General features: G+C 54.3%; 3 protein-coding genes and 1 long non-coding RNA gene across 11 annotated transcripts in view; 3 read left to right on the forward strand and 1 right to left on the reverse strand.

Moving 5' to 3' along the window:
* The window catches only part of GRIPAP1 (GRIP1 associated protein 1), a 22579-nt gene extending 15059 nt beyond the window's left edge, over positions 1–7520 (forward strand). For all 5 annotated transcript variants that reach the window (XM_036460539.2, XM_036460540.2, XM_045570383.1 and 2 more), the window contains 9 exons: positions 91–168; positions 261–356; positions 504–560; positions 663–762; positions 2895–3025; positions 4840–4962; positions 5092–5185; positions 5757–5911; positions 6940–7520. In XM_036460539.2, coding sequence (XP_036316432.1) covers positions 91–168; positions 261–356; positions 504–560; positions 663–762; positions 2895–3025; positions 4840–4962; positions 5092–5185; positions 5757–5911; positions 6940–7032 — 927 coding nt within the window. In that variant the 3' untranslated portion in view covers positions 7033–7520. The remainder of the gene's footprint in view (positions 1–90; positions 169–260; positions 357–503; positions 561–662; positions 763–2894; positions 3026–4839; positions 4963–5091; positions 5186–5756; positions 5912–6939) is intronic.
* LOC118731799 overlaps positions 1–14458 on the reverse strand; it is a 23509-nt gene extending 9051 nt beyond the window's left edge. Inside the window, exons 1-4 of the long non-coding RNA XR_006739526.1 lie at positions 14319–14458; positions 13974–14106; positions 13805–13883; positions 13559–13693 (exon numbers count right to left, since the gene is read on the reverse strand). This is a non-coding gene — a long non-coding RNA (uncharacterized LOC118731799). The remainder of the gene's footprint in view (positions 1–13558; positions 13694–13804; positions 13884–13973; positions 14107–14318) is intronic.
* Positions 7664–21317, forward strand: KCND1 (potassium voltage-gated channel subfamily D member 1). The gene is made up of 6 exons (XM_036460573.2): positions 7664–11726; positions 13574–13736; positions 13830–13913; positions 14001–14099; positions 14356–14597; positions 16862–21317. Exons 1-6 carry the CDS (start codon positions 10606–10608, stop codon positions 17085–17087), a joined length of 1935 nt encoding a protein of 644 aa, XP_036316466.1. The 5' UTR covers positions 7664–10605; the 3' UTR covers positions 17088–21317.
* Positions 20820–22242, forward strand: part of OTUD5 (OTU deubiquitinase 5) — a 28444-nt gene continuing 27021 nt past the window's right edge. Inside the window, exon 1 of one of the 4 annotated variants that reach the window (XM_036460585.2) lies at positions 20820–22146. In XM_036460585.2, the coding sequence (XP_036316478.1) occupies positions 21553–22146 (594 nt within the window). In that variant the 5' untranslated portion in view covers positions 20820–21552. The remainder of the gene's footprint in view (positions 22147–22242) is intronic. The other 3 variants (XM_036460584.2, XM_036460587.2, XM_036460586.2) reach the window with 3 other exon arrangements.

Below are 22242 nucleotides of genomic sequence, written 5' to 3' on the forward strand. Positions count from 1 at the left end.
ACCTGGGGCCCCCTGCCGGGGTCTCTCACCGGCATCACTGGGTGTGATGGTCTCTGGAGTTCACAGCGAGGCTCGGGACTTGTTTTGTAGGAATCCCTGCAGCAGCAGCAGCAGGAACAAGAGGACGCCCTGAAGCAGTGTCGGGAGGAGCATGCTAAGGAGCTGAAGGTGACTATTGCATGGTAGCCTTCCTCTCCAGGGAGGGAGAGGCCGTGGGACCGTCTCCCAGTGTGAGGCCTGAGCTGCTCTCTGCTTTACAGAGCAAGGAAGAGGAACTGCAGGGCGTGATGGATCAGCTCCAGCAGGCCCAGGAGGAGCGCGACTCTCACCTGAAGACCATCAGCAACCTGAAGCAGGTGACTGCTTCCTCCATGGCCCCCAGATGCACCCCTGGCCTCAGCTTGCAGTAACGGGGTGGGGAGGGAGCACAGCGGGGCAGGGAGAGGGAGCACAGCGCACGCAGCCAGCCTGGCATCACTAGCAGTACTCTCTCTATCACGCAGGAGGTGAAGGACACCGTGGACGGGCAGCGCATCCTAGAGAAGAAGGGCAGTGCTGCGGTAAGATGGGGGGTGTCCCAGCCCAGCCCCTCCTGCTGTGCATCCCCCCACCTGTGACCCTGCTGGGCCTCAACCCCCATCTTCCCCCCTGTCTCCCCAAAGCTCAAGGACCTCAAGCGTCAGCTGCACCTGGAGAGGAAGCGGGCGGATAAGCTGCAGGAGCGGCTGCAGGACATCCTCACCAACAGCAAGAACCGCTCCGGTAAGGGAGGTGCACCCGGGAGGCTGAGGCCAGGGGGGGCAGGGCTTGGGCCTGAAGGCCAAGCTGCTTCTCGTTCCTCACTCTTGAACTTGGTCTGTGTTCCCTCTTCTCTGTGCCTGCCTCGCTGTGTTTATCTTTCTCTGCATCATCTCTTTCTGTAGTCTCCATCTCTCTCTTCGCTGTATCTCATCTCTGTTACTGTCTCTCTGCCTCGTTGCGGCATCTCTCTGTACCTGCCTTTCTCTCTCTGCTTTCTTTTTCTACTTCTCTCCTTTTCTCCTCCTGCCTTTTTAATTTTTGTCTCTCTTTATCTCTGTCTCTCTCTGTCTGTCTTCTTTCTCTCTTTTTGTCTATCTCTCTCTGTCATCCCACATGTGCACTCCCGCACCTCACCCAGTGTCTCTAAATCACCTGTATGCGTCCTCTCATCTATAAATATGGACTGCCCGGCCGGTGTGGTTCAGTGGCTGAACAATGACTTATGAACCAAGAGGTGGTTCTATTCCCAGTCGGAGCACACTCCCAGGGTTGCAGGCTCAATCCCCAGTGGGGGCCATGCAGGAGACAGCCAATATATGATTTGCTGTCATCATTGATGTTTCTCTCTCCCCCTCTCTCTTTTCCTCTCTGAAATCAATAAAAATGTATGTATGTATGTATGTATGTATGTATAAATATGGACTGAGCCTCCAAGCCCATGATCAGGGTCCCAAATGGGAAAGCCTGCAAGTCTTAATCCTCCAGGAACTCCAAACTGAGCTAGAGCAGTGATCGGCAAACTCATTAGTTAACAGCCAAATAGCAACGGTTACGACGATTGAAATTTCTTTTGAGAGCCACTTCTTCAAAATAGACTCGCCCAGGCCATGGCATTTTGTGGAAGAGCCACACTCAAGGGGCCAAAGAGCCGCATGTGGCTTGCGAGCCGCAGTTTGCCGACCACGGAGCTAAGGGGACAGTGGGATAGACTCACAATCAGGCAGCGACACTGTGTGTGATCATCATGCAGCTGAAGTCCATGTTGTTTCTGCCACTTAAGCCAGAAGATACATCAACAGAAAATAATTGGAGTTGCTTTGGACTGTTTTTTTTAAAGGCCTATAAATATGTTTAAATAGATAGATAGATAGATAGATAGATAAATAAATAAATAAATAAATAAGATGCATTGATAGCTCTGGTGCAGCTCTAGAGAAAACTGGCTCCCTGTCCCCTCACAGCCGTCCTGCTCTTGCTGGGGACCCTGGGGGTATGGTATCAGCCCCCTATCCTGATACCTCGCAGCAGCGGCAGGCTGAAGGCCTAAGCACGGCAGCCCTGTCTTCAGTGACGTAGCAAAAATGAGCGGATCTCACTAAATCAGTCTCCCAGACACGCTGTCTCCTGAAGTAACCTCTTTATGGAAGAGGAGTTTGCTTTCTGTTTGGTTACAGATTAATGTCTGAATCAATAGACATTCCGGGGTGTGCTATACATTCTCCTGGTTAGATGGAATTCAGGTTTACATCCCTGGCCATCGGAATTCTCTCCATCTTTTCCTCTGTGTCTGCTCTGATTCGTGTCCTTATCCAGGGTCTCTGCCTCTGGCATCTTCTCCAGCTTGCAGTCTCTCTGAGGTTTTCTCTCTGTATGGGGGTGTTCCCCTGTGCCCTCTCAGCTGTCTGCACCCCGAGTCAGTGCGCATGCCACTTTTATGCCTGTGCCACATCACTCTCTTTCTCCCCATTTTAAAAAATATACTTTTTTTTTATTTCAGAGAGAGGGAGAGGGAGAGACAGAAACATCAATGATGAGAGAGAATCATGCACTGGCTGCCTCCTGCACACCCCACACTGGGGATCGAGCCCACAACCCAGGCCTGTGCCCTGACCGGGAATCGAACTCTGACCTCCTGGTTCATAAGTTGACGCTCAGGGCTTTCTCTTCATTTCTTCACCTTTGTCTCTGGTGTGTGTGGCTTTGCCAAGAGAGGCAACTCCCTTTTCTGCTTCTGCCTCTCCTTATCCTTCTGTCTGCCTGAGTGTCTTCTTGCCTTTTTCCATCTCCTAAAATCGATTTCTGCCTCTTCCTGCCAGTTGCTGCCTTGGGACCTGGGGGATTGGAGCTCAGGTTTCTCTCCCTTCCCTGCCCAGGCCTCGAGGAGCTCGTTCTCTCGGAAATGAACTCACCAAGCCGAACCCAGACTGGCGACAGCAGCAGCATCTCCTCCTTCAGTTACCGAGAGATCTTGCGTGAGAAGGAGAGCGCGACCATTCCAGCCCGGGTAAGGGGCAAGGAAGAGCCTACAGCTCCAGCTGCTCCTACTCAAATTCTGGAGTCCTCTTCCCCCACCCACTGCAACCACCTCTTACTCTGGGCCCAGCACATACGTCTCCTTGTCAGCCTTTCCCCAAGCTCACCAACTTTTTGATTCAGATTGCTAAGTAGGGGACAGGCAGATTATTACATATGTTTTTAAAATACATTTTATTGATTTTTTTACAGAGAGGAAGGGAGAGGGAGAGAGAGTTAGAAACATCGATGAGAGAGAAATAGATGAGAAACATCGATCAGCTGCCTCCTGCACACTCCCTTCTGGGGATGTGCCTGCAACTAAGGTACATGCCCTTGACTGGAATCGAACCTGGGACCCTTCAATCTGCAGGCTGACGCTCTATCCACTGAGCCAAACTGGTCAGGGCCAGGTTATTATCTTTAAGGCCCTGTTTCATCATCTGTGAGTTAATGCTGCCTTTCCTGGTGCCATAACATAAGTGGTTCATAGTAGGTGCGTCATCCAGGTTGCAAGTCCCTTTTTCCTATTCATAATTCTCACTTATTGTTGTCTATTATGTCAGCTTCCCTGCCAGCTGCTTTTATTTGGAAATAATTTTTTTTTATTTCATATGTGTGCATCATAGAAAAGAATTTAAAACACACAAGCAATTTTTTTATCTTTATTAAATATATTTTTAGCCCTAACTGGTTTGGCTCAGGGGATAGAGCATTGGCCTGCAGCCTGAAGGGTCCAAGGTTCAAGTCCAGTCAAGGGCATGTACCTTGCTTGCAGGCACATCCCCAGTGGGGGGTATGTAAGAGGCAGCTGACCGATGTCTCTTTCATATCGATGTTTCTAACTCTCTGACCTTCTCCCTTCCTCTCCGTAAAAAATTAATAAAATATATTTTTTATTGATTTCAGAGAGGAAGGAAAAAGGACAAAGAGAAACATCAATGATGAGAGAGAAGCATTGATTGGCTACCTCCTGCATGCCCCCTACTGGGGAATTTGCCTGCAACCCAGACATGTGCCCTGATGGGGATTCGAACCGTGACCTCCTAGTTCATAGCTCGATGCTCAACCACTGAGCCACACCAGCTGGACACAAGCAATATTTTAAAAAAATAAATCCAAAGTAATTACATCTTCAACCCAGAGACCACCACTATAAATCCTTAGTTCATACTCTTCGGGGCCTCTCTTTTTTTAAACCTAAAGGAGATGATAAGTAACCTGTTTTTGATCAGCTGGTCTCTAACCCTCCAATTTGATAAATTTCTCATCTCATCGAATATTTTGACCTTAATCAGATTTCTCTAGTTGGCTCCAAAATGTCCTTTATTGCTGGCTTTCTGTAGCCAGCATTTTGTTTCAGAGCATGTGTTGCATCTGGTTGCTTTATGTGCCTTAAGTCTCTTGAATTTAGTCCGGTCCCTTTTTATGATGCCAACCTGTAGTGGAGACCAGCCCAGTTGACCTGCAGAAAGTGGTTCCGCCTTTTGGGTTTTCCTGCTTTCTGGTGATAGCATTCCGCTGGGTCCTCTGTCCCCTGGGTGTCCTGTCAGCTGGAATTTAGGTGACGTGCTACAGGCTCTCCCTTCACGCTCTCCATAAAGCTATGATGTGGTGGTTCCATCTCCCCTTCAGGCAGAGGGGCAGCCAGATGCTCTGAGGGTGCCGAGGCTTGCCTACAGCCCTGGGTGCAGAAACCCCCCCAACACACACCAGACCCCGGGCTTGGTTCTCATTCTCAGCTCTGATCCTGTCTGGGGCACGGTACTGAGCCCAGGCTGTCCTCTCCCTTCCTCTTCCTCGCAGTCCTTATCCAGCAGCCCTCAGGCTCAGCCCCCCAGACCAGCGGAGCTGTCCGATGAGGAAGTGGCCGAGCTCTTTCAGCGCCTGGCGGAAACACAGCAGGAGAAATGGATGCTGGAAGAGAAGGTACTGCCTGTCTGCTTGTTCCTACATGGCTAGGAGGCCGGGACAGGGTGGTGGATGTTTGGCCGGCCCCTCCTCATATGGGAACATGCGCAGTCCAAGGTCTGAGGTGGGTGGGGTCCCCCCCTGCAGGTGAAGCACCTGGAGGTGAGCAGCGCCTCTATGGCCGAGGACCTCTGCAGGAAGAGCGCCATCATTGAGACCTACGTCATGGACAGCCGGATCGGTCAGTGCCCCCTCCCCAGCCCTCGCCACTCATCCAGCCTTCCACCTGCTCCTGCCTTCCCCACGATCCAGTGCCCTGGCTCTGTCCTCTCCCCTTGGAGCCAAGCAAAGTCCTGACAAGACCCCAGCCGGCGGAGGGGAGAGCAGGCTTGGTTCTTCCTCTTCTCTGGGTCTCTGTCATCTCTCCACTCTCCTTTCTCTAGTGTGTCTCTGCCCCTTTTCTCCTTTCTTCTCCGTGTGTCTCTTGCTCTTTTCTCTCCCCCTTCTCTCTTCTTTGTGCCCCATTCCCCCTTCATCTTCTCACACTGTTCTTGTCTATATTGTCCCATCTACACAAATGTCCTTTCTCTGTATGTGTGTCACTTCGGCGTCCTTATCTCTTCCTCGACTTAGTTATCATCTAAGTGATAGCCAGGGCTCACGTGGCTAAGCCTCTGCCCCCTACATGGTATGGTATGGCTTGTCTCCCCTCTCCCCTGCCCCCCCCCCCGCTCTCTGTTTCCTGCTTTTCTGCTCTGGCCATTTGTCCTCTGGCTCTGCTGAGGGGCGGCTCTCAGCCTGGGCCCTTGCAGATGTGTCCGTGGCAGCAGGCCACACCGACCGCAGCGGCCTGGGCAGCGTCCTGAGAGACCTAGTGAAGCCGGGTGACGAGAACCTTCGGGAGATGAACAAGAAGCTACAGAACATGTTGGAGGAGCAGCTCACCAAGAATATGCATCTGCATAAGGCGAGTGGCCTACAGCCTGCCCATCTGTCCACGCAGCCACCCCGTCCCAAGGCCAGTGGTCGGCAAACTCATTAGTCCACAGAGCCAAATATCAACGGTACAACGATTGGAATTTCTTTGGAGAGCCACATTTTTTAAACTTCAACTTCTTCTAATGCCACTTCTTCAACATAGACTCACCCAGGCCGTGGTGTTTTGTGGGAGAGCCACACTCAAGGGGCCAAAGAGCCGCATGTGGCTCACAAGCCGCAGTTTGCTGACCACAGCCCTAGGTCATCTGCCAGTTCTCCCACCCCGCCCATCCACCAACCATTCATCCTCATCTTCCCATCCTCCAGTCAACTTGTTATTGTCAGTTTATTTGTTGACTCTTCCCTCTGTCCTTGCATCCACGCACTCATCCATTTGTGCACACAGTCAATAACTCTCCCAGCAATCCTCCTGCTCTTTGTTCATCTGCTTCCAATTCACCTAATCATCAGCCCCATGTCTTTCCACCCATTTCCTGACTCACTGCTCTCATGCTTGCCTGCTCATCAGCCACTCCTTATCTTAGCTTTTACCCACACACCCAGCAACCTGCCTGCCTACCTGCTATCCTCCATCTGTGCTTTGGATAGTTCCTTTGTCCTATTTGATTGCCATGGATCCCCCATACGTCTAACCTACATGTCCATGTGCCCATCCTACCACCCAAATATTTACTCCATCTCTGGGGAAGTCAAAAGGAATGCAGACCTGGCACCTGCTTCTGAGAAGCAAGCTCATGATTAACTAGAAAGAAGGTGGCCGGAGTGGGAGGGGTCGTATTCTCCAGCACATCATACACAGCAGGCGGTCCATTCCCATAGCTGGACCCCACCTCCAGGGGCTTCCTCACCCTCACACATCCACCTTTCCTGAGCTGGGGTCCCTGGAAATTTCTCCTGTGGCCTTTCTGTCCCAGGCGTTGGTTGATGAGGTAAGGATGACAGCCCAGGCTTCCCCTGCCACCTTCTCTGGTCCCTGACGGCTTGTTTGTTTCTTAGGACATGGAAGTTCTGTCCCAGGAAATTGTGCGGCTCAGCAAGGAGTGTGTGGGGTCCCCTGAGCCAGACCTACCACCAGGAGAATCCGGCTAAAGACCTGCAGGCTGCCTCCGCTCCCTCCCCTCCCCCTCCTCTGAACACTATTCATTTGGGCTAACGTGGGGAAATGGGGGCTGGCACCAAAATCAAATAGGTTGGGACACTGGACATTAAAGGGGTTGGAGGCCTTGTGGCTGGTTGTCAGTGACCCTGTCTTAGGACAGTGGTCCCTGGGGAGTGAGGACCCTGAGGGGACGGGCAGGGATTGCTCATCGTCCTCGGCCCTGGTTCACAGGGGCATTTGCCTTCATCTCTGCATGAGTTCTCCCTCCCAGAGACCAACCGTTTTTTATTTTATTTTTAATTTATGTCTGGAAGCCTGGCTACTCTGCATTTGGGATTGGGGATGTTGGGTGGGGTGTGGTCCATGTCAACATTCTAGCAACATGTGTATGTGGTGTGTGTGTGTGTGTGTGTGTGTGTGTGTGAATGTGTAAAGGTTGTGCAGCCAAAATACCATCTGGCCAGACGGGCCCATCCACTGACTGTCTGCTCTCATTCTTTCCAACCAGTAGGAGGGATGTACTGGGGCGGGGAGGGGAAGTCACACCATCAGAATTGGGGGGGAAGTCTCTGGCCACAACTTGACTCTCCTTCCCCCACCCTCACCCAGCCTGTCTCCAGTTACTGTGGACTAGCCCCTCAAACTGAGTGGAACAGAAATATCTGCAGATACATATGTGAACAGATGTGTATGGCATGCAGGTCTGGATGCATAGACAGATGGGAGGATGGATAAGTCGATGAACTGATGGATAAATAAGTAGAAGGTTGCATGGATTGATGATGGGTAGAATGGGAAGTAACTGGACAGATGGATAAGTAGGTGACTGGGTGAATAAATGGATAAATGGACTGGTAGGTGAATAGGTAGTAGATGGGCAGGGGAGGATGTAAGTGGACCGATGGATAGCTAGGGGAACACCTGGATGGATGAGTGGGCAGATCGATGGACGAGCTACTGAATGAGAAGAGAAGGTAGGTGAATAAATAATGGGGGAGCAGGGGATTACATGTGGATAGTTTTGGGAGTCATTAGGTAGTTGGAGTAAATATACAAATGCGTGGGTGGGCGGGTGGAGAAAGGGACACAGTGCGATGAGCTAAGAAGTGGAGGTACATGGAAAGGCTAACATTGGCCCTGCATCACTGCTCCCCAGCCCACACACCTACTAAAGATGAGGCCTCTATGCCATGCCCTGTGCACCCCCTCTCACATCACTCTACTAATGACACTGTCAGGTTGGGGCCACTCCACCTGACGGCTGAGGAGACAATGCTAGTCGTTTGCTCAAGGACACGGCAGGTCAGCACAGCTGGGGTTGGAACCCTCCTGCCAGCTGCACTTGTACCCAGTGCTCTTGTCACAGCAGCAGAGCCCTCTGAGGGAGGAGGGGTGACCTGAGGCTCCTGGATGTGGACAGATGGACACTCCCCCTCAGAGTGGACCTGCCTGGGGAAGAAGCTGGTATGGGGTGGGACCTCTCCCTTGTCCCCATCTGAACTCTTCCCACCCCCCCCATGACATTCAAAACCAGGAGGATGGTGCTCCGGTCCCAGCAGTCTTGGTTAGAGTTGGCTTTAACCCATGCCCCCCCCCCCCCAGCAGCTTTGGGGGTCTGGCGATCTAGAGAGACGCTCCCCACCAGCCCTCCATCCACACCTTCTCCAGCCTTGGGGGGCAGGGAGGGGACAGCGCTGCATCATTCCCCGTGGCACTCCTCTCTAAGGCCATTAACAGACGCCTCCCCATCGATCGCATCTGCTAAGTGCTGCTGATTCAGACGGGTGGGGGTGGGGTCCCCTAGGGGCAGAGGGGTAGGAGCCGGGCATGGAGAGGGGAGTCCAGGAAGGAGGTGGGGAGAACTGGCAAAGCTCCCTACCACCCCCATTTTCCAGATGACGCGACTGAGGCCCAACCAGCTTTATAGGAGGCGGAGTCTCCCCAGGGTCCCTCTCAGGCGGTCCTAGGGGAGGGGGCTCTGGGAGCCACGAGGCCCCTCCCTGCCTCGCCATCTCCCGGCAAGCTCAGAGGGGCGGGGAGAGAGAGCCAGAGGAGGAGGAGAACTCGGGCAGCTCTGCAGAGGGGGGCCGGAGCTCCGGTGTTTGGTACCCCAGCCCCTCCGTTGTTGCCGATTGCTGCAGTGGGCACACAGGTGAGGTCGGCCCTGTGGGGAGTGGGAGGGGGCCACCGCCAGCGCTGCCCTTGCCCTTCCCTGGTCCAGCTCCCACGCCCTAGCCCATCCTGGGACAGTCCCCTGGACCTTGTCCTTGCAGAGCCGCCTTCCAGGGACCCAGCCCCCTCCCCTGTCTGTGCTGCCTTCTCTCCCAGGCCTGGCTGTGGCTGCTTCTCCTCCTCCTGCAGCCGCTGCTGCTGCCGCCCAGCGCACACCACCAGCCCCTCGGGATGTGGTTTCCCCAGACCAGCCCCCAGGAGTGGGACACAGCCTGATCTTGGCTTCCCTCGCCGGCCTCCTGCCAGGCCCAGCAGCCCCCCTTCCTGGAGACACACCCAACTCCCTCTCAACATCCCACTCCGATTCCCAGCCCGTTTTGAGGGGAACCCCCTTTTTCTCTTAGTCTTTTGCAAGCCTCTGGGTGTGTGTCCAACTTCCTTCCAGTGGAGCGCAGCCCCTTGGGGTTCCCCGGGCCCCTTCCCTGTCCCTGGAACTCCTGAGAGTGGAGCAGGCTTTCCCAGGCCCCCAAGACACCCCTCAGCCTCTGAAAAATAACCTCGCCCTTGCTCTGCCCCGTTAGACACCCCACTCCCTGCTCCAGCCCCACCTCTCCTTCCTTCCCCAAACTCCTGTAGAATGTAGACACCCCCCACCCCCAGGCTATTCTTGGCAGCTCTAGGCACTCCCAGGACACCTCTCAGCCTCTTTACAACCTCCTGGCTCTAGACATCCCGTAGGTGGTGCACCAACCCCTTTCCTAGATCCAAGAAGGGATTCCAACCCCCTTCTCTTTTCCCAGAAGTCTTCAGGGTGTGGACCCCCCTCGTCACCTGTCTCACCACCCCCCCCTAGCCTAGAACTCCCCTCCAGACACCGATCTCAGCCTCTTCAAACCCTTCTGGTCCCATTTCTACCCCCCAGAATGCCCCGACCCCCTGTCCAACGCAGCTAAATAGATCTAGTCCCTTCTTCCGTCAGGACTCCCGAGTGTGGACAGCTCCCGTGTTTCTTGCCCCCACTAGATACCCTGGGATCTCTCAGGCACACGCTGACCCCTCTAGAATCATCTGTCCCTAAACGCTCCCTCAGATCCTTCTCTGACCCTCCAGACGCCCTTTCTGTTCTCCTTCCCATGTCCCCTAGCCCCTTCTCAGTCCCTCGAGTCATCCGTCTGGTCCCTCCCAGGCCCTCTAAATGCCCTCCAGGCCCCTGCCCCTGTGTCTAGTACCTCCTCCACTTTCCTCTCGGCGTCTCTAGACATCCCCAGTTTCCTTGTGTGAGTGGCCCAGGGCCCCTCCGAGCCCCCACCATCCTGGAGACAGCCACCTTCTCCTAAAGGCCAGCCCTCCCCCATCCCCCCCAAGTCTCCGAGGGCCTGGGGCGCGGCAGGATGGCCGCAGGCGTGGCCACGTGGCTGCCCTTCGCGCGGGCGGCTGCGGTGGGCTGGCTGCCCCTGGCCCAGCAGCCCCTACCCCCGGCGCCGGGGGTGAAGGCCTCCCGGGGGGACGAGGTTCTGGTGGTGAACGTGAGCGGACGGCGCTTCGAGACGTGGAAGAACACGCTGGACCGGTACCCGGACACCCTGCTGGGCAGCTCGGAGAAGGAGTTCTTCTACGATGCCGACTCGGGCGAGTACTTCTTCGATCGCGACCCCGACATGTTCCGCCATGTGCTCAACTTCTACCGCACCGGCCGCCTGCACTGCCCGCGCCAGGAGTGCATCCAGGCCTTCGACGAGGAGCTGGCCTTCTACGGCCTGGTGCCCGAGCTGGTGGGCGACTGCTGCCTGGAGGAGTACCGCGATCGCAAGAAGGAGAACGCCGAGCGCCTGGCGGAGGACGAGGAGGCCGAGCAGGCCGCCGAGGGGCCGGCCCTGCGCGCGGGCAGCTCCCTGCGCCAGCGGCTCTGGCGGGCCTTCGAGAACCCGCACACCAGCACGGCGGCCCTGGTGTTCTACTACGTGACGGGCTTCTTCATCGCCGTGTCGGTGATCGCCAACGTGGTGGAGACCATCCCGTGCCGCAGCCTGGCGCGACGGCCCCCCGGGGAGCAGCCGTGCGGGGACCGCTTCCCCACGGCCTTCTTCTGCATGGACACGGCCTGCGTGCTCATCTTCACCGGGGAGTACCTGCTGCGGCTCTTCGCCGCCCCCAGCCGCTGCCGCTTCCTGCGCAGCGTCATGAGCCTCATCGACGTGGTGGCCATCTTGCCCTACTACATCGGCCTCTTCGTGCCCAAGAACGAGGACGTGTCCGGCGCCTTCGTCACCCTCCGCGTGTTCCGCGTCTTCCGCATCTTCAAGTTCTCGAGGCACTCGCAGGGCCTGCGGATTCTGGGCTACACGCTCAAGAGCTGCGCCTCCGAGCTGGGCTTCCTCCTCTTCTCCCTCACCATGGCCATCATCATCTTCGCCACCGTCATGTTCTACGCCGAGAAGGGCACAAAGAAGACCAACTTCACTAGCATCCCCGCGGCCTTCTGGTATACCATTGTCACCATGACCACGCTGGGGTGAGTGCAGACCGGAGCTGGGAGCTGCCCCGTCCATTACACTCACCTTTTCTGTAACAGGAGGTGAGGGGCAGGAGCTGTTTGGGCTTCAGTTGGCGCATCTGTAAAAACGGAGGGAGTTGGACGGATCTCCACATCCCACCCAGCTTTGACAATGACTTGGGTTCAAGGATTGTCTTAGCTGTCCCCTTCCTGTTGGCCTTATTTCTCTGAGCTTGTTTCCCCTCTGTGACAAGAGAAGATGATCCCTTTTGAGGGGCTTTAGTGGCATCGTGGTTGTGAAAGTTTCTGGTACAGGATCAATAGGTATGGTTTTGTATCATCCCCTTTTCCATCTTTTTTTTTAATTAAAAATATATATTATTGATTTCAGAGAGGAAGAGGGAGAGAAACAGAAACATCAATGATGAGAGAGAATCATCGATCAATCGGCTGCCTCCTGCATGCCCCCCACTGGGGAGATCAAGCCTGCAACCCAGGTATGTGGAATCGAACCTGGGACCCCTCGGTCTGCAGGCTGATGCTCTCTCCACTGAGCCAAACGGGCCAGGGCCCCCTTTTCCATCTTGAGGACCCCCGACTCCCAACCCTCTACAAGCACAGTGTAGGGCACTACCTCTGTGGCTCTCCAGAATAAGATACTTTCAGTAGCATCTTTTTTTCCTGACAATCCTTGAAAGAAAATAGTTGGGATAAAAACATCAAACGGAAGCACCAAACTCACGTTGTTCTTGAGGACACTGCCTAGGGCACAGACTGAGCCTGTGCTAATTTCTGTCACCGGGATTAGGCACACTCAGTATCTGTTAAAGGGATGGATTGAGCTTGCTCGGGGATTTACTAGAGGCATAGAAAAGTTGATTCGAGGTTTCTAAAGTTTAGACATTAATTCTGGTTGGAAGTTCAGGATTAGGTCAATAAATACTGAGCCTTGAAAATAGATTGGAACTGAGTATTTTGATGCCTTTTACCCTATTTAGTCTTTTGGGGTTTTTGTTGTTGTTGTTGTTGTTTTTACCCTATTTAGTCTTCACAACAACTGTGGGTGGGTGGGCAGCTGCCCATGTCTCCTTGTTGGGGATACAGTCTGAGTTGACACATCACAGCGCCAGACATGCCCAAGTTGCAGAGACTTGTAAATAAGTCAAAATAAACAAATGAGTCAAAATAAAGACATAAGGCAGAGCCACGAGGGGTGGGGCACAGCTCGAGCAAAGGCTGAGAGGCTTAAGACTGCAGAGGCTGCGCTTTTGTGGAGGGAGTGTGATTGGGCCTGTGGTCAGGACAAAGGATGCTGTGTGGTCTTGAGCAAGTCAGCTGTGGAACCTCCTTGACTTTGGTTTGAGACAAGGTGGTAAGGTTGGCTCTGGTCCATCTCCATGGGTAGGGGATGGCATGGAGAAACACGTGGGGACAGTTTTGGGGTTTCCCTGGGGGGACAGGAAGGGGTCCTACCTAGAGAAGGAAAGACAGATTTAAGCAGGGATTAGGAGCCCTTCAGCTGGCCAGTAGTGGTGGAACTCTCTCTCTCCATGAGGCCACGTTTACTGCCTGTAACTTCCTCTCTCTGCCCCATGCTGGGTATTAATAGATTTCCAGCTGAGTCAGATGCCTGCACAGCTCGCATGGGGGCAGCAGATGGCAGGGGCTGAGGGCCCAGTCTCATTTGACCCCCACTGGTGACCAGAAATGTCATCTCTCACATTGTGCAGTGAGAAACTGAGGCTCCCAGAGTTTTGAGTGCCTGGCCAGGGTTACAGAATAAGTTGGATTGAATGGGTGGCAGTGGGGGACTGAGGGGTGGGCGGGCACTTTTCTTGACCTTTCCTTACCTCCTCTGGCCCCAGATACGGAGACATGGTGCCCAGCACCATTGCTGGCAAGATTTTCGGATCCATCTGCTCACTCAGTGGTGTCCTGGTCATCGCTCTGCCTGTGCCAGTCATTGTTTCTAACTTCAGCCGCATCTACCACCAGAACCAGCGCGCTGATAAGCGCCGAGCACAGCAGGTCGATGCCCCTCCCCTCTCCTATTCCCCCCACCCCAAGCCAGTCCATCACCTCTTGTGTATACCCACCTGACTCTTTCTCTCCTCTCTGTAGAAGGTGCGCTTAGCAAGGATCCGGTTGGCAAAGAGTGGGACCACCAACGCCTTCCTGCAGTACAAGCAGAACAGGGGCCTTGAGGTGGGTAGGTCCCAGATTGGGGCTGGCCATGAGCGGTGATGGGAGGAGGAAGGTGCTGACCTCACGTGTCTGCTCCATCTGCTCCAGGACAGCGGCAGTGGGGAGGACCAGGCCCTGTGTGTCAGGAACCGGTCTGCTTTTGAGAAACAACACCACCACTTGCTGCACTGTCTGGAGAAGACAACGGTGAGGCCTAAGGGAGGAAGCGGATCTCTCTGCCACCACGCCAGCTCCCCCCTGTGGACTTGGCGGCTCACTACTAATTGTGGAAATCACGCAGGGCTTCCTAGAAGAGGCCTGATAGAGCTGAGCCTTGAAGGGTGGGCAAGGGAAGGAAAGAGGGAGCAACTTCCAGATAGGAAGGCAGGGAGTAAGCAAAGGCCCGGTGGTGGCGGCAGCTCTCACGTGGCTCTTTGTGACCGTGCCTCCCTTCTTCCCGCAGTGCCACGAGTTCACAGATGAGCTGACCTTCAATGAGGCCCTGGGTGCTGTCTCGCTGGGTGGCCGCACCAGCCGCAGCACCTCTGTGTCCTCCCAGCCGGTGGGGCCTGGCAACCTGCTATCCTCTTGCTGCCCCCGCAGGGCCAAGCGCCGTGCCTTGCGCCTTGCCAACTCCACTGCCTCGGTCAGCCGTGCCAGCATGCAGGAGCTGGACACGCTGCGGAGGAGCCCCGTCCCTCAGAGGTAAGAAACCCCCACCCCCTGGCCATGCCTGAGGAAGCTCAGAGCTTAGACCAGAGGGTCTGAGATATCATGACTTCAGGCCTAGCAAGTCAAGCTCAAACCCAAACTCCTCCATGCTGGGAGCTTGGGCTTGTCTTGTCTGGAACTCCTGGTTCTTCATTCATCCTCTTGTCATTTATTGAGCACCTACTATATGCCAGGCAGAGCTCTAGGCACTTTGGAGTTCACTTCGGGCAGAAATCCCTGACCTTCTGGAACTTATATCCTAGTGGGATGTGACCGTTAATAAACAAATACACAGATGATGCAGTGTGTTAAGTGCCAAGGAGAAAGATAAATCAGGGATTTATTTCAGGGGGACAGAGAGAGTAGAACAGGGTATGACGTAGTTTTAACTGTGTGGTTAGGGAAAGCTTTGCTGAGGTGATATCTGAGCCAAGACCTGAAGGAGGTGAAGGGGTGAGTCATGTGATATCTAGAGGAAGAACTTTTCAGGCAGAGGACACAAACCCCGAGGCAGGACTAGGTCTGTGCGTCCCTAATAAGCTACGTGTGGAGAGTGGAGTGAGGGAGGGAAGAGAGTGGTGGGAGATAACATCAGAAAGGAACAGGGACAAGATCACGTAGCTCTTTTACTGTACACTATTATGAGGACTTAGGATTGTAAGGAGTCTATCAGAATAGGTATTTTGTGTCTGTGCACCCATTGTGTTCCTATTAGCAATTAGTTCCTAAGTACTATTCTGAGCACTCTGTATCATTTATTATCTCAATTACAAGAACTCTGTGAGGTAGGAATACAGCAGGTTCTTGAATGACATCATTTTGTTCAATATCATTTTATTATTATTTTTTTTGTTCCTTATAAATTACCATTTACATTCAGTATTCTTTGTATTAGTTTTAGGTATACAGCATAGTGGTTAGACCATCATATTTTATAAAGTGTTCCCACCAATATTTCCAGTACCCACCTGGCCCCATACATGATTAGAATATTATTGACTGTATTCCCTATGCTGTACGTTCATCCCCATGACTATTTTGTAACTTCCAATCTGTACTTCTCAATCCCTTCATCTCTTTCACCCAGTCCCCCACCCGCTTCCCTCGGGCAACCACCAGTCTGTTCTCTGTATCTCTGAGTCCATTTCAGTTTTGTTTGTTCACCTATGTTATTCTTCAGATTCCACATAGAAGTGAAATCATATGGTATTTGTCTTTTTCGTTGTTGTTATTAATACTCACCTGAGGATATTTTTCCATTGATTTTTAGAGAGTGGAAGGGAGGGGGGAGACAGAGAGAGACATCAATTAGTTGCCTCCCCCATGTGCCCAGCGAGGGCCAGGATAGAGCCTGCAACCTAGGTATGTGCCCTTGACCAGAATCAAATCCTGGACCCTTCAGTCCATGGGCTGACTATCCACTGAGCAAAACCAGCTAGGGCTGGTATGTCTGTCTCTGTCTGACTTATTTTACTTAGCATAATGCCCTCTAGGTCAGTGGTTCTCAACCATTTTAATGCCGACGACCCTATAATACAGTTCCTCATGTTGTGGTGATCCCCAATCATAAAATTATTTTCGTTGCTACTTCATGACTGTCATTTTGCTACTGTTATGAATCGGGACCCACAGGTTGAGAACTGCTAGCAGGGTCGCCTAAGACCATCAGAAAACATAGATATTTACATTACAATTCATAACAGTAGCAAAAGGACAGTTATGAAGTAGCAACGAAAATTATTTTATGGCTGGGGATCACCACAACATGAGGAACTGTATTAAAGGGTTATGGCATTAAAATGGTTGAGAACCACTGCTCTAGGTCCATCCATGCTGTCACAGATGGTAAGATTTCATCCTTTTTTGTGACAGAGTAATATTCCCAATACCATTTTGTTATAACATTGGTGAAATGACTAAAAACTTGTTTTTATTAATTAGCCTGTGATAAAATTTGGGTGTACATCATTTCACTTCAAGTCACAGAACTCATTAACGATGTTAAGTTTGGACTTACTGTATGATTATTCCCATGTTTCACATGAGAGAAAAGAGAGGTTTAGAGTAGTAAAATTGGGATCGGGATTCGAACCGAGGACTGCCTACCTTCAGAGCCCTCACAGTGATTAGGGGGTGCAGGGGGACCCTTTAGCACAGTGCCAGGGATCCAGTAGATGCTCAATAAATGTCCTGATTGCTGTAGCCAGTATTAAGATGACTTTTTAAAGAACCTTCTATCTTCCCACCCTTATCCACAGCCGCTCAAGCCTCAATGCCAAGCTCCATGACAACCTTGACCTGAACTGCGACAGCCGGGACTTTGTGGCTGCCATCATCAGTATCCCTACCCCTCCTGCCAACACCCCAGATGAGAGCCGACCGTCCTCCCCTGGTGGTGGGGGCGGGGCCAGCAGCACCCTCAGGAACTCTAGCCTGGGTACCCCTTGCCTCCTCCCTGAGACTGTGAAGATCTCTTCCCTGTGAGGGTTGGGCCCAACCATCCAGAGGGCCCTCTTGATTCTAGGGGACTCCTTTCCAAAGCCATATTTTTGGGGAGACAGATAAGGGCAGGCCTGGGGAACCCCTTCTGCCCCTCTCCCCCATTGAGAACTATGCAATGGAGTTTCCTGGAATGGCCTATGTTGTGGGGATGTAGCCAGGGAATGGGACACCTCCCCCACCCCAGACAGATTTCCTGGTGGTAGGTGAGTGGCTAGGCTTCCTCAGGCTCCAGCACACTGGGACCGGACCCTCCCCCAGAGCTGGCCTCCTGCATGCTCCTCCCCTTGGGCCCTCAGGCTCCCACCTGACATCTGAGCTCAAGCCTGAGAAGACGTGACACTTCCCCTTCTCTCTATCAGGGGGTGTGGAGGTTTGGGGATTCCGGGAAGAGAGGTCCCCACCCTCCACCAGGCCCAACAACACCTAAATTCCAAAGCTTGGAATGCAACCACAAAGCTTCAAGGGCTGTGGCCTCAGCAGTGACTTTCCACCCCCAGGCCTAGCCTCAGGGGTCAGGCTGCCTCTCCCAACACGCTCAGATAGCACAAACACTACCCCCTCCTCTGGCTGCTGGGAATGGGTCGTGGCCACCTCCATCCTCCTCCGCTGGGCCCCCAGCAAACTCTAGCAATAGCAGCTGCTGCTGTGACATTATGCAAAGCCTCTGCCCAGTTTGCTGCATTTACATCTGCCCTAATCAGAGGGGCCACCTCTAATACTCCTCCTCCTCTCCCCTCCGGTCTGCTTCTTTCCTGGGTTGGGCCGGAGTCTGGACCGGCTGAGATAAGCACCTGGCAACCAACCAGGGTTGGGCTGGGTTTGGAGATCAGGAGCTGATGCCTGGTACTTGGGCAGGAATCCAGAAGCAACCGGAGCTGAGGCCGGGGTTGTTCTTGAATCCTGGGAGTTGGAGGCAGAAGGGACTTCTCTGCTCCTCCCCACAATACCTTTTCGCGTATTCCTCTCTCTTCTCCCTCTCGGGTCACCTTCCGGAACCCTGTTGTTTGCTCTCAGGCTGATTATCTGGCATTATCTCAGGTTCCCTGTCCCCAGCGCTGTCCCCGCAGAGCTGGTGGCTGAATAAGATGTAGTTTTCCTCCGTCAATAAAACCTGAGAGGAGAGACGAGGATGAACACCTCCTGGTTCCGTGGCTTTGGGGCTGGAGAGGGCTGGGGAGATCAAAGTCCTCTGATTTAAATTCCTTCCCACCAAGAGAAGGGCCGGTGTGGGTGAAGGTATGGGAGGTAGATGGTTGGTGACGGGTTCTAGAAGATGGGGATTTAGGAGAAATGAAAAAGCAGGGCTTGAAGAGTTGACTCGCCAGCCAGCGAGGCAGAGTAGGAGGTCCTGAGACACGCGGACATCGTCTGCTGCAGCTTCCTCACTCACAGATGGGGAAACTGAGACCCAGAGCAGCACATACTTGGTTTGGGGGAGACTTAAACCCCGGTTTCCTGACAGAAAGTGGCTCTGAATTGAACCCTGATGAAAAGCATCGCTCAGTGTGGCAACCCCCGTTCCTTGTGGATGGCCCTTCATTTTCTCCTCTGAGCTACTGGGTAGAGTAGGCTAGCGTGTGACTGAGCTCTGTGGAGTACTGAGAAGACAGACCTTGGATTCAGGTCAACCTGAATTCCAATCCCTGGGAAAGAGAACGACTTACCTTTTCTTACCTCAGGCTGCTAATCTGTGAAATAGAGATAATCCTTTCTTCTGTTCACCAAATATTTATTCACTGGATATCATCTTCTAGCCCTATGGGTACGGAGATGGGCAAAGTAGACATCATTTCCGTTCTACAGAGGTGAACACGGAAGGCAAATGAGCAATTACAGTATAGTGCAGGAGAACCAAGATCGATGGATTACAGAAGCATGTGGAGAATCTAACCTGGCTGGCACAGGAAGAACGAGGGCAGTTAGCCAGGTGAGAGGCAAAAGGGTAAAGATGTTTCGGGCAGAGGAAACAGCGTGTGCAAAGGCCTAGAGGTTAGAGAGCGAGCTTGGGGGTCTTTGGGGAACTCAAATTAGTTGAGTAGAGCTGGGAAAGAGAGTGTGAGGCTACGATGAGGGTGAGAATGTAGAGGTGAGTCAGATCACAAAAGGCCTTTGACGCTAGGATACAGACTTTGGACTTCATCCTAAGGATAATGGGGACCTCTAAAGGCTTACCAACAGAAAGTCATCATGCGGTTCGTGCTTCAGAATGATCATTCTGGTTGTGGAGAGTGGGTTCGAGAGAAACACCCCTGAAGGGAGAAAGAGCAGTGAGAAGGAGGCTTTTGGTCAACACAACAGGCCCAGTAAACGTGAGTCCTCTCCCATGAAGTGGTGCCCTGGCGGGTAGTGGCAGTAAGAGTTGGAGAGGTAGAATTGGCAGGGCTTGGGATTGACCGGCATCTGGGAGTTGGGGAAGTGGCAAGGTTGACTCATAGGTTTCTGGTTTGGGCAAAGGCTGGGGTGCCATGCACTGTCAAAGGTAACATCCAAGCTGTTAGCACCCAGTTCCAGGCACACAGTAAGTGCTTGGTGATGCCTAGCTACCCTTGTGTAAGTTCCGTTTTAGATGTGTGGTGCTAGTCAAATATCCAGTAGGGAGTGGGATATATGGGTCGAGTGACATGGTCATGAAAAGACTCAATGTGATAATGTACATAGGCGCAGTGGCTCTGAACACAATAGGTCCAATAAACTTGAATCCTCTCCCATTAAGTGTCATGAAAAAAAAAACATACAATAGTACATCTATTACTGACACCCTTCAGGGAAGACTTCAACTAGGGTTGGCTCTGAAGGAAGTTTACATGGCACTCTGAAGAGCTTTTTGATGGTCTCTCTTTCAGTCAATCTACTGTATGACTTGGCCTCTAAGACACAGCAAGCCCCCACCTCTCACAGCAGCTTCTTGGTTTATGAGCTCAATGGAATCCCACAACTCCCCGAGGTAGTCTGGGCAGGCTTTATCATTCCCATTTTACACACGGGTAAGCTCAAATTTGAGACACAGCGACTTGCTCAGGGTCCTACAGTTGGTAATGGGCCATCCATGTCTGGAACTGAGGTCTTCCTGACTCCAAAGCCTGGGACCCTTGCCTGCGCACCATCATGCTAATTTATTGAGCACTTACTAAGTGCCAGGAACACTATCAGACCCTTTGTGAGTCTGGCCCTTAAACTGGAAACATCATTGCCATTTTATAGAGAAGTAAATGTTGAGTTTGAGTGGATGTTAAATGACTGGCCAGGGATCACACACACAAGAGGAGAAGGGCTAGATTAGCTTGTTAACTCTTTGGCTACTCAGCAGAGATTTTCCTAACCCCAGCGTGAGAGACGCTGGCTAGACAGAGATGAATACATCCAGTGTAGCTCAAACCAGGTAAACAGTTTCCGAAACAAGTAAATAAAAGGCGGGGATGCGGCGCCTGCGCACCAGCCGCAGGGGCGGGGAGGTCAACGCGGGGGCGAACGTGAGGTAGTGCCAAAGGGGGCGCGTCCGCTTCCCAAACACCCACAGTCCCCACGGTGCGCGGCCGACCCCTGGTTGGCTCGTCGGCTCGAGTGACAGCGCCTCTCAAGCAATCATCGCAGTCCTCGGCCTTTTACAGCGCGAAGCCCCGCCCGCCGGTCCGGGGGCGTGGCTTTACCGGTGGGCGGGACCGGAACTGACGCTACGCGGGACTGCTATGCTCCGGGAGTGTTGATATTTTCCTGTCAGTCCCACTGACAGCGGCCAAGTTGGAAGCCCGGAAGGGAGGCGCTTTTTAAAACTCGTGCACGGGGCCAGGTCAAGCCGTCCTGCCCGTCGCCGCACCGCCGCCCGCCAGCCAGAGCCTCAGGGAAAGAAGTCAAGAGCGGGACGGCGCGGCCAGAAGAAAGGCCGAGAACCGGGGCGCCGACTTAGACTGAAATCCGAGCCGGAGGGCACGGGAGGGCGATCGCTCACCTCTGATTGGCCCTGGGGCGTCAGCGAGGACCCACGCAGCCACTTCGATAGGTCGGTGCCCGCGATTGTTGTGGCGGCGGCGAGGATTTTGCCCACGTACTTCCGAGCCGGAGGCGGGGCCGTGCCGCGGCGCGCTTGCGCGGCGCCCCTGGACCCCACCCGGTAGTTCAAGAACCTGCGAGGGGGCGGGGCGAAGAGGTGCTTGTTTTGGTTGAGTTTCCCTTGACCGGGAAGGCCGGAAAGAACGTAACAATCAACTTGCCGAACTCTGAGAGTGGGCGACGACACTCGCCGCGCTGCCTGCACCTTCGACTCCACATCCGGGCTCTTCCCGTCGCGTGACCTGCGCGTCGCCTCCGGCTCTCGAACCCGGTGCCTCGATCCTCTTTATCCAGGCCCGCCGATCCCGTGGTGCTCCGCGCACCACTTTAGCCCCTCATCCGGGTTCTGTCCCGGCGTGCCGCGCGCCGGGTTTGCTGGGGGGTACTCGGCGGGGCCGCCATGACTATTCTCCCCAAAAAGAAGCCGCCGCCTCCCGACGCCGACCCCACCAACGAGTCGCCGCCGCCCGGGCCGCTGCCCCCCGCGCCGCGCCGCGGCGGGGGGGTGGGCGTGGGCGGTGGCGGCTCGGGCGTGGGCGGCAGCGACCGCGACCGTGAGTCGGGTGTCGTGGGGGCCCGGCAGCGGGCCTCGCCGCCGCCCCAGGGCCAGCTGCAGGGGCCGCCGGGCGCACTTCACCGCTGGGCGCTGGCCGTGCCGCCGGGCGCCGTGCCGGGTCCCCGGCCCCAGCAGGGCTCTCCGCCGCCGTGCGGGGGCCCGGGCGGTCCCGGCGGCGGTCCCGGCGACGCGCACGGTGCCGCGGCGGCAGGTGTAGGCGCGGCTGGCGTGGTGGTGGGCGTGGGCGGCTCGGTGGGCGTGGGCAACTGCTGCTCCGGGCCCGGCCACAGCAAGCGGCGGCGCCAGGCCCCCGGGGTCGGGCCGGTCGGCGGGGCCAGTCCGGAGCGCGAGGACGTCGGCGCAGGTTACAACAGCGAGGATGAGTACGAAGCGGCCGCAGCGCGCATCGAGGCCATGGACCCTGCCACTGTTGAGCAGGTATGGGCTGGACATGACAGGTGAGCGGGTGCGGTGGCTGGTGGCATCCCCGGGCTGAGTCGGGACCCAGGGCGCTCGCACTTCACCTCCCCGAGC

This window comes from Pipistrellus kuhlii, unplaced genomic scaffold (genome assembly GCF_014108245.1).
Source record: "Pipistrellus kuhlii isolate mPipKuh1 unplaced genomic scaffold, mPipKuh1.p scaffold_m20_p_32, whole genome shotgun sequence".
Taxonomy (NCBI): Eukaryota; Metazoa; Chordata; class Mammalia; order Chiroptera; family Vespertilionidae; genus Pipistrellus; species Pipistrellus kuhlii.